The following is an 11147-nucleotide window of genomic DNA, read 5'->3' as shown; positions in this document are numbered from 1 at the left end:
GCACGACTTCCGCCTCATTTTTACAATGCGAGAACTCTATCTTGTATTTCTAGTATCTTTGGTTAAACATACGCGAACACGTGCGTTTGTGGGACAACACGTGTGTTTGTGAGACGCCCGCGTATCCCTAGCGCTGTTCTGATTAGTCAGTTGATAAGTTTGATTGACACTCCGGAAAGGTCTATTACCTTGATTTAACGCTGATTATCACATTCTGGTTACGTTAGTTTTCGTTGTCAACGAAGTCTATTTTAAAAACAAGTCTCGAATGAAAATAATACTCAACGAAAATTCGTACTTAACGAAATGAAGCAGTCGAATAAAACCATTAGTATTATTATTATTATTATTATTATTATTATATATATATAATAACAACCAGAGGCGGATCCAGAGATGTCTGAAAGGGGAGGGGGTCGTCTGGGGGCATACCCCTCGAATTTCTTGTTTTATAGACGCCCGGAAATAACCTCTGATGCGTTTTGGGTGATCAATATTTTTTTCTTTTTCTTTCCTTCTTTTTCTTTTTTTTTAACTTTCCAAAAAAAGGGTGGGGGACAATGAACCTTAAAACTATCAGAAATTGAAACACCACACACATCACCGCACCGTTTACATTGAGGCACAGGGCCGGCCTAATGGGAGTGTCTAACTAAACAATTTAACTGAGCCAGCTCAAAAATATAATAATGAAAAAAAGAAACTGCACAAACAGCTGACAACAGATGTGTCTTAATAGCCCTTTTAAACAAAGCAGTTCAGTGGGATGAACGAATATTAAATGGTGGCAGTTTATTCCAAAGGCGTGGTGCAGCAAACGCAAATGATCTCACCCAATAGACAACAAGCAGAAGTTTGTCAGAACCAGAGCGGAGTGTACGAGATGGTACATATCACACCAGCAGTTCACGTAGATACTTTGGACCTTCTTTCAGTGTTTTAAATGTAATGAGTAAAAACATGTAACCAATGAAGTTCTTGTAATATCGGAGTGATGTGCTCAAACTTCCCGTAATAATCCCAGCAGATGTATTCCGCAACAGTGTAAGACGATAAATGGACGTCAAGATGTGAAATAACAAATGCATGAATCAGTAATTGGTCAGTTGCTTTCCTATAAAGGTACTTCCTAATCCTTTTTATATTGCGCAAGTGATATGTTGAGGAGCTGTGTTTTTGGAAATGTGCCTACACAAATTAATTGAGGAATCAATCAATATTACAAGTTAATGTAATATACTCGGTGTAATTTATCATTGAAGTTTTTTTTATTATTGTGTTTGAAATATTTGTCTACTTTCGGAAAGCACAACAAAGTCTTGAGTACCGTATTTCACTTATTATGATAACAATGATTATATACTCGGTGTATTTTACTTCTTTTTTGATGATTCAACATTTAAGAAACGTTTTGACAATATTTTATCATAAATTATGATATTCATATGACCTTCTCACAGAGTAATACTAAAACCAAAACATTTCCTTCCATCAAAAAGTGACTTCAGAACTTAACACGGCCCGATCATATCCATGGAAGAGTCTAAGGAGTCGCGACGACGCCTCGCCAACCTCGATACCAACAGGATCAGGAGAGGGCGACCGACGAAGAAGAGGGATGAAATCTGAATGGCCGAGTCGTACCCACCTGCATGTTTAATCACGTTTGATAATAATTGATGTTTTTGTTCTTAGACTTATTATGATAGATTAATAAATAAATAATAAATGCATAGGATATTAAAATAGTATGGGGTTATTCTATACTTCTGAGGACCATAACCACAACTTGGAATTCCCGGATGAGGGGTTTAAGCTCCCCGACAAGGGGGGGGGGGGGTTGGGAGGAATTTTGTGTTAATTATGGAATTTATTTAAAAAGGATATCGGGGGTACTAGTCCACCTGTCGGGGGACTAACCTCCTACCGGAGAAGAGCTGACGCACCACTGCAACCCGTACGATAGTAATCGTACTTGCACTTGCAATAATTTTAAATGCCGCATTTATTCGAATAAGCATCCCGGGGCGTTTATTGTCACTTCAGATGAGTATTTGAGGAGCCAGCGTTTACTGGTAAATGTAGTTTACTATGCATAATTAATGATAAAAGTGTTTTTGCATGGTTTTCAAATCCCTAATTAGCTGCATTAATTTAATTCAACTGGGTAAATCATTGATAATTAATTCAATGCTGAAAATGATGTTGCTTCCATTTCATTCGTCCATGCTTATATTGTAAGAAAATTTAAACGTCTAGGCGTTTATTCAAAATGACCTTTGGTTTCTTTTTTTTCGTTTGGGGGGGGGGGGGGGGGTGTTTGTTCAAAGTGATGCATTTATTTGAATAAATCTGTGTAATTATTGTTTTTTAAGACATGATGGATCACAAGATGGGATAACGAATTATCACGAATTCAGTGGAAAATGTTTTTAAAACTAGAAAAAAAATGGTTTTATTAAGAATATAAAAACGGTCATGCAGTGACTGAAATTGCAGTTGTCAGTTAGTACACGCACGCAGTCAGTTAAGTACAGTAACGTAAATAATTTTACTGACGCTTTACCAAAAATTAATCACTATGCCTATCCATTTTTTGTTTGTTTGATTATTGAAATGTTTATGTAGGCCTACATAGTTCGGGTGCTCAAATTAAACATACTTTGAAACTCAAATTATACGTGGCTTTTATGTACCCGGTATTGTCTTGTCAAAAAAACACTCCTAGCGAACCCCCTACCCCAGGCAACTGGTGCCGGCATTCACGCATTTCAATTCTCTCGGGTTGGTAACTATGTTGAAGTGATATCTTGATAGCTGGAAATTGTCTTTTTAACATCAAAATAATTATGTTAAAATTAGATAATTCATTCTATTTTAATTGTTTTATAAACTGTACGTGTTTATATTGTGGAATTTTGTGTGCCTCGCATGACTTGCATTGTTGGCACGTCCCGCATAAATTACCGTCAATGGCTCGCATGAATTGCATGGGCCTCGCTGGATGACTCGCTGACTCGCACTTTGGCAACCCTAAAATATAGGCCTATATGACTAGTCTATTTTGATTTGTTTATGCCGCCTTGTATTGCGAGTAGGGGGTAGTGGTCATTGGGGTGATTGACCTCTATGTTTACACTGAATACAGAAATCAACACTGCGTTAATGGATCTATGATATAGCCTCCTATATAGATATAAACATGGAGATATGGTCTAAATATAACTTTGTTTATGATAAGCGTATGGCTGGTCATTAACTTGTAATATTTATAATTTCTGAGGAAACCACGAGTGGCCTGTTAGGATCCGGTCCGGTTTCATTGATCGGTACGGTACATTTTATATGCTTAAAGATACATCCTTATTAATTATTACCACGTTTAGAAATAATATGATATTATAGGTAGACATATGTATCGTATAAAACTACGTAAATTAATTAACCTATAGATACAGGTATTACAGTATAAACAATATTTTTCGACAATAAGGTAAACAGGACCTGAATTGGCATAAAAGAGAGTCCCTGTTGGTTATGTTATACAATGTCTAATATTCGTTAGTATAGGAGATATGTTTACTGTAAATTGAAACCACTCAGCTTTAGAGGATATTGAAAAATATGTAATCAATACCAGTATAAATTGGTTGCAAACAGGAAAAATGGCTTAAATACTGACTTCTCCTCTGCATGAGTTTCCATTTTGGTTTATAAAAGCCTTTGGTTTTTAGGCCACGTCGATATTCGTCGTTTAAGCAGAGCACAACTTAGTAATTCTGAATTTTCATCAAACATTTCGTATATCACGAATCACGAGAGAACATGTCTTTTCTCTTTGTCACCATCATGGGGTTGGCCTTGTCGAACTCACTGGCATCTCACTACCGCGGAGGAACCATTAAGTGGGCAGTATCGCCAACCAATCCGAACAAGGTGAGAAGTTTTAATGAGTATTGATTAGAGATAACTTAGAATCGTGAGCGCTTTCCAGTGGGTGAACAGCAAAAACGGCAGCGCCCCGGCTGTCATCCTGAACATATGGGTTCAGACATCTCTGAAATTAAGAACGATTCCTATTAGTTTCCTATATTTTTTTACAAGGTTTACGGCGGGAAGCTGTTAGATGTCTAGTCAGTGGCGAGACGGCGAGCCAGGGCCAGGCGATAAAGTACTGGGTGCTTCTGTATATAAGCCGAGTGGAGTATTTTCGCTCACGAATTGGGCGAAGGGGTGTGTGTTTGAGATAGGAAATATCCTCCAACAAAAGAATAATACGAGTAAAAAGAACGACTGCACTATAGGCAATGCTATTTTTTTTTATGAGACTGGCACGTTGAGCGACTATTCTGCTATAACTAAATCGTCTTGAATGTTTACACATTTTAAATTTAGTATTCGTGCATCTTTACATCTGTACACTGTCAGTTACATACATCGCTAACATGTATCGTTACATTCACATAGAAAAAAACATACTACCGCTTGAGCCCAGTTGTTCTATTTTGCAAAACCTTCTTGGATATGGCCCTGAACACAAAAGAAAATCGACAAGGTAAAACAAGATAGAAAAAAACAGAAAAGTTTACTTAAACAGAATTTAGGTAATCATCTGTAGCTTTATGAGATTAGTTTTGGCGTTAAAAAAAAAACCCAGATGTCAACAAAACTTTCTTTTCATGTCCTTTTACACTCACGGTACTCATTCCACTTTCATTCATTTCCAATATATATTATACATTGTGCAATATCCATACATATTAATAATTCATACATTTCTAAAGCGCATATAATACGGTACTTGTAGGCGCGTGCAGTACCGTACCTTATCACTGATTGTTGTTCCACATACAGTATTCAAAAATTCATGGTTATATTCGTATCCGTATGCAGCGCAGCATGAGTATTTCATCAAACTACTCTCGGTATATCTTGGGTGGAGAAGCAAAAAAATTGAATCTTGGATCGAAATCCCGATCTCTTTATTGGAAACACCTCTAACTAGGGTGTAATGAAAAATAGGCTTGGGGCTCCAGGCTATAAGAGCGGCATCTTCGGGGCCTACTAACCCGGTTGCGTAAGGCTACGGTAGGGTACGGCATTGTTGATGGTTTTGTATTTTGGTATTTTATTAATAATAATAATAATATGTCGTTCTTATATAGCGCTTAATGCCTTAACAAAGCCTCTAAGCGCTTCACATTATTACCCCGGTCATTGGATCAAACACATATGGATCACATTGAACACTGAACGAAATTATTAAATTAAATTATATCTCCATAATATTGCAGCTAGTAATCAGCGCAGTGTTGGAACCTACCAGGTACCCACTTGTACTCCTGGGTGGAGAGAGGCAACCGTAGATAAAGTGCCTTGCCCAAGGACACAAGCGACTTGCACAGCCAGAGTTTCGAACCCCCGACCTCAAGGTTGGGAGTCCAAGCCACAACCGATGCGCCAACCACTTCTACATTATTACACTTCTTGCTCTTTAAAACCGAGCATCCACTGCGTCCTACGACCGCCGTATGACGAATTCAACTCCACTCCCTGTGAGCGCTAGACGACGCGACGCCGTCTGCTGATTTTCGGTGGCAGTCTGAATGGATCGTCATTAAAAACGATCCGTTGCGCGCGCGACGTGGCGCTGCGTTCTTCATAGAATCGCATCGGTTAACGACAGTCGGGCGGCCGGGGCTCAGTAAGTACCCGTCTTAAAGGGCCCGGTTTAGCTGATTTGAGGCCATGATCCGAGAAAAAAATGTCGATTTATCCTTGGCCCCTGGCTTTAACCAATGGTGTTACACACCACTGCATACAAGCACTGGTCAAACTGTCTGTATGACTGTGTTAATACATTATTTTTTAAATATCATCGGATTTGTTCGTGTGTTCGGTGGGTAGGTACTACTGTCTTGGAGGGTTTCCTGGAGACGTTCATACGCACCTGCATCTGGATTCCGATGTGAGAGACCAGGTCAAGAGTTGACGGGAGAGGGTTACCTACTTTGCGAACAGTGTAGCAGCAAGATTATCACGGATATGGCATTCAACTGTACAGATTTCAGTGACGCAGGAGAAGCGACGAAAGAAGACTGGGCAACCGGTGTAGGCAGATATGAATATTCATTCGAGAGTAATATCTTCGATATTACGTAAGTATATCTCATTATTTTAATGTACAAAAGGAAAATATATTTTGTTTGAAGGACTTGTACCTAGCACATGATGAATTCAAATAAAAAAATATTAAAACTGATCGTTGAATATAGAGTAAGCAGCCTCAATCAATAATCCTCTTAGCATCCCCATTATCATCGTCGACATCACCATCATCATAATCATCATCATCATTAATCCTATTATTATTTTATTTGAGGGTCATTTAAATGTCTGACGTCAGACCTAGATACAGTATCTCAAAAACCTAATCAATGGGTCAAAGCGAAATTTTCTATAATAATTACAGAAATTATAAACTTTGTGACGCTCCAGTTTTGGGTGCATATTTGAAGGTCATTTAAATAAACTTCCCAGACCTTATTATCTCCAACCATTTATCGATGGGTGTAAATAAAAATTTCCATAATAATTTGTTATGATCCAATAAAGAAATGATTAAATTTTGGTGACGAATTTTGAGATGTAAATGTGTATCTTTTTTAAAATAAATTTTGATATTTCTGCATCTCGGGTGTGATTTTGATCTATTTAAAGTCCTTACGTCCCAGTTATAAATGGATCGAAATGAAATTTTTCAGAATATCTTTTCATGGTCCGATGTAGAAATGATCAACTTTTGGTGACGATCCGGAGAATGGTGTGGATATGAGGACCATTTAAAGAATTCTTTTGGACAGTTTATTTAATTATATAAACGCAATTTGCGTTTTTTAAAGAATTTAAACAAGCTGCAGCTAGGTTAAACGCAAAATTACCGTGATATGCATTTTTTTGCTTATATCACTTAAATGCTTGTAACTTACAGTAGTATTATAGATTATCGTTGTTAATTATGCATAATTTAAGTCACCAAACCCCACTACAACTTAAAACACATCATCTTTTTTTTTAACTTTCAAAAATTATACTAAAATATCATTGAATTGGAACTTTGACCGAGGAGTAAATTAAAAAAGGATCATCAAAGGCGCAATCACATTGTGGAAATTGCTCATTTAAAGGAATAAATCGTATTAAAGCGACAAAACTGTTGATTTGAATGTCATTTTTTCTATAGTTTTGGTAACTGAGTAGTGGGTTATTATATAGATTAACTTCTAAGGTGGGTTAGTATTAGAGGGGTCGGGGGTTCCGCCTACTAATAGAGTAACTGGTTATTATTATAAGCGTTTTCACTGTTCCCTGGTTTTACGGTAGTTGTACGAGTTTAATTGATATTTGATGTGAAAAAATGCTATTCATCAACAGCGTTTGGCCGAGGGGTAATATTTCTGTGCTGAGACCTTTGTTCATATCCGGCTAGCATCGTATTGTATTCGATCTTTAGGCGGAATAGTGAACATTTAGTACTGGTGCCGCACTATGGCCGAAATGTTTAATTCCAAATTCAAATTTGGAAAAAATGAAAAAAGTGAAATTTAAAAAAAAAAAATCTTCTCCAATATATTCAACATCACCTTCATAATCACTCTTCATTATATCATAATCAGCATCATTATTTTTTACACAGATTTCGCTTCGATGACCAGATGCAAACGTACGGAGGCAGCAATTGGATTCAACTTCAGAACTACGGACAAGCTAACTTTTACAAGATGGTCAGTTCTGTAGACCTCACTGTAAGACCAGACACTGGTCGTCCAAATTCGTCACCGGCAACAACTATGCTGCCCATCATACGGGTTCAATCTGGCTGCTCCAGCAAAATAAGGATTCCTAGTAAGTAGAGAAATATCCATATTGTTATTACAGTGTCAAAACTTAATAAACAATAATATAATAACACACCGGGAGGCTAGTGGCCTGACAATAGAGATTCTGTAGGGTAGAAAAGTCTATAGAAATAGTCAGTCAGCAGCTAGATAGGTGGAGCCTGGTATATGTAGTTCAATTGATTAAAATAGCAAATTAAACAGCAACATGGATTAAACTGTTGTTGATTGGTGTGGTGGATTGCCATAATTTGATACCCACCAGAGGCGATTTGTACATGAAATGACAGGACACGATTCATTTTGGCCTGGTTATAGACTTATATTTTGATATTTTTGACTAATCAAAGATATTATGTATGGTTATCTAATACAAAATTTTAAATTCATAACTTTTGTATACTGTATTCATTTTTCTGATATGTATATTTCTATCTATGTATTTACTTTCCTTTGTAACTTACAGTAGTATAGATTATCGCTTTTAATTGTATGCATACTTTACGTAATTTCGCTTATACGTCTGTGTGATGCAATCTTGGTTTGACTTGCAACTTATTTTGATGTTGCATTTGAGAACCTTCGATAACCTTTTAGTTTAAAATGGCATTTTATGCTGTGCATTTTATTTCAAATTTTTTAATGTAAAAAAAAGTTGTATGGCTTACCAATCATTACATATAATTTTAAATATATTTAATAGCCTTAGATGCTGACGATGACGTTGTACGCTGTCGTTGGTCGGAATATTCTAAAGACGAATGCCCGCCCTACAATTTGTATGGAAAATCAGTCTGCGGACCTATTACAACCGATACATTATTGGATGAAGTAAGTCTTGATGAGAGATTCCAAAAGATAATAGCATTATATTTTTTTAAATATCCGGGTACAATATTTAACTAGAATGTATTACTCGAATGTATATAACAATTACGTCATCGTTCTACCTATTGGCACGTAAACTAAGTTTTTGTACATATCAGATATTGATAGGACAATCAAACAATGGTTTGTAATGTACAATTGTAATGTTCTCTGTCGGTGGCCCACCCAAGCTGTACATTGGAATGATGTGTAGGTTATTAAGAAAATAAGTTTTTGGACATATCAGATATTGATTGGACATGGGAAAGAAACAGTCTAGAATTAGATAATGGTTATTCCATCCATCATAATGTCTGTGATTCATTCTTCCATTGTCATGGTATATTGTATTTCAATATACCATGACAATTACCATGGCAATAACACATACAAAAAAACCAATATTTAAAAAAGCAAAGAACCAGAGTACAAATATAAAATTCATAAATAATTAACACATAAGAACGTGATGATTTATTATTATTATTACAATATTTAAAATGAATTTATATAACACTGATGTCATTGTTCTCCTATTAACATGACAGGTAAAATATTTTTTTTGACATAACAGATAGACCTATTGATTAGATATAATGGGAAAGAAACCGTCTATAATTAGAATGGTCATTCCATCCATCAAATGTATGTGATTCATTCATTTATCTCATGGTATATCGTATTTCAAAACTTCATAAACATACAATATACCGGTAAATAGTACCCATGAAAATAGTTTAAATAAGAATTGCCAAATATAACATTGTAGTAAAAACTTGTGTTATATCAACAAGCAAAAAACAAAAAACAAAAACAAAAGCAAAAAAAAAAAAACAAAAACAAAAAACATTAAAAATACCAACAGGCTAAGGACTACTGTATTTCAAAAAGGCGAGGCACAGTACAATTATAAAATTCATAAATATATAACCACTAAATTATTATTATTATTATTATTATTATTATTATTATTATTATTATTATTATTATTTTATTATTTTTATTATTATCATGATTAGGCCTATTATTATTATTATTGTTATTATTATTATTATTATTATTATTATTATTATTATTATTATTATTATTATTATTATTATTATTATTATTATTGCGTTCGTAACTTGGTAGTTAGGGAATTGGCCTTGTAACTATAGATTCTTGGTTCCGCAAACCCCATGACGGTAATGCCGATGGTTTTGTATTACTAAAGCCATCTATAACGTGACATTATTAATATTATTCCCTACAAATGATTAAATAAAAACGATTTGTTCTTTAAATCACATGAAATATTTATGTATGGCGTATTATTTTACTGTAGAATCGATGCGAGATAACGTTTTCGTCAGCTGGAAAAGCTCCTGGATGGTATGGTGTAGCGGTCATGATAGAAGATTTTTCTGACAAAGAGTCAACGCTACCACTAAGCAAAATACCTCTACAATTTCTTATATATGTGTACCCATTGGGTAAATACTTATTGTTTACTTGGTTAAAGCAAACCCTATCCTAATGAAAAAAGTGTACACGACTGACTTATAATAAGTATAATCATACATATTAAGGGTTGTTTAGTGCAGGCTAAATATGTCTAAATATTTTTAATTTTATGGGCCTCACCAGGCTTGCTGTTCTGAGTTACCGGTACCTTCATTAATAAGCAAAGTTGGTTGGTTGGTTAGTATACAAGGTAAATAACGAAAATGTAGTCGAATCTGTGCAGGTCCAGAGTGGCCATCCATGTTTCTTAAGCGTTGGAGGCCAGACTGCTCGATGATTTGAGGGGTCGCCACTTCCCACAATGAGTTTGTTTACCTTCCCAACATGCCGGTAACCATTTACACTCCTGGGTAAACAGAGTGAAACGCAGATAAATTGTGTCTTTCCCAAGGCATAGGCGACTTGGACAGCGACAGTTTCAAACCTCGAAACAGGCCTGAGAGTACGAGTCAACCGCTGCAACAAACGCTTCTACACATGGTTGGAAGACAATTTATCTGACATACAATAGGTACAGAAAATTACAAAAAAAAAAATCGAAATAATGCAAAGATAGGACTGACTCATTTTATTTTATAGAACTCCCTTGTCGGAAGATACAAATCAGTTCGCCGCTTTGTGAAGTTATCGCTCCAAACCAACACTTTAGCGCCAGAATCGAAGCCTTCAGTGAATCTGAGGGTGTCAGGTCGGTATTATCGCTAGTACACGAATACTGTAAATGTTATAAATAATAACAGTGCATATATTGTATATATTATATATATTTATGATGCAATGGTCGTATCAAGTATAGCTCTGTGTTAATTAAAGATGATAATAAGTTCAGAAAAACGTATGTCCCCATCGGGATTCAAATCCAAGACCTTCAGATTATCA

General features: G+C 35.7%; 1 protein-coding gene across 1 annotated transcript in view; it reads left to right on the top strand.

The window, feature by feature from the left end:
* Window positions 1-3730: 3730 nt before the first annotated feature.
* Window positions 3731-11147, top strand: part of LOC117113203 — a 21618-nt gene continuing 14201 nt past the window's right edge. The window contains exons 1-6 of the mRNA XM_033256491.1: window positions 3731-3936; window positions 5908-6158; window positions 7697-7905; window positions 8602-8729; window positions 10090-10237; window positions 10848-10985. Coding sequence (XP_033112382.1) covers window positions 3826-3936; window positions 5908-6158; window positions 7697-7905; window positions 8602-8729; window positions 10090-10237; window positions 10848-10985 — 985 coding nt within the window. The 5' untranslated portion in view covers window positions 3731-3825. The remainder of the gene's footprint in view (window positions 3937-5907; window positions 6159-7696; window positions 7906-8601; window positions 8730-10089; window positions 10238-10847; window positions 10986-11147) is intronic.

The sequence above is a fragment of the Anneissia japonica genome, unplaced genomic scaffold (assembly GCF_011630105.1).
Source record: "Anneissia japonica isolate Jap-2015-1 unplaced genomic scaffold, ASM1163010v1 scaffold93_len1081246_cov171, whole genome shotgun sequence".
Taxonomy (NCBI): domain Eukaryota; kingdom Metazoa; phylum Echinodermata; class Crinoidea; order Comatulida; family Comatulidae; genus Anneissia; species Anneissia japonica.
Note: the sequence above shows the minus strand (reverse complement) of the source record. Positions and strands in the feature narration are given on the sequence as shown.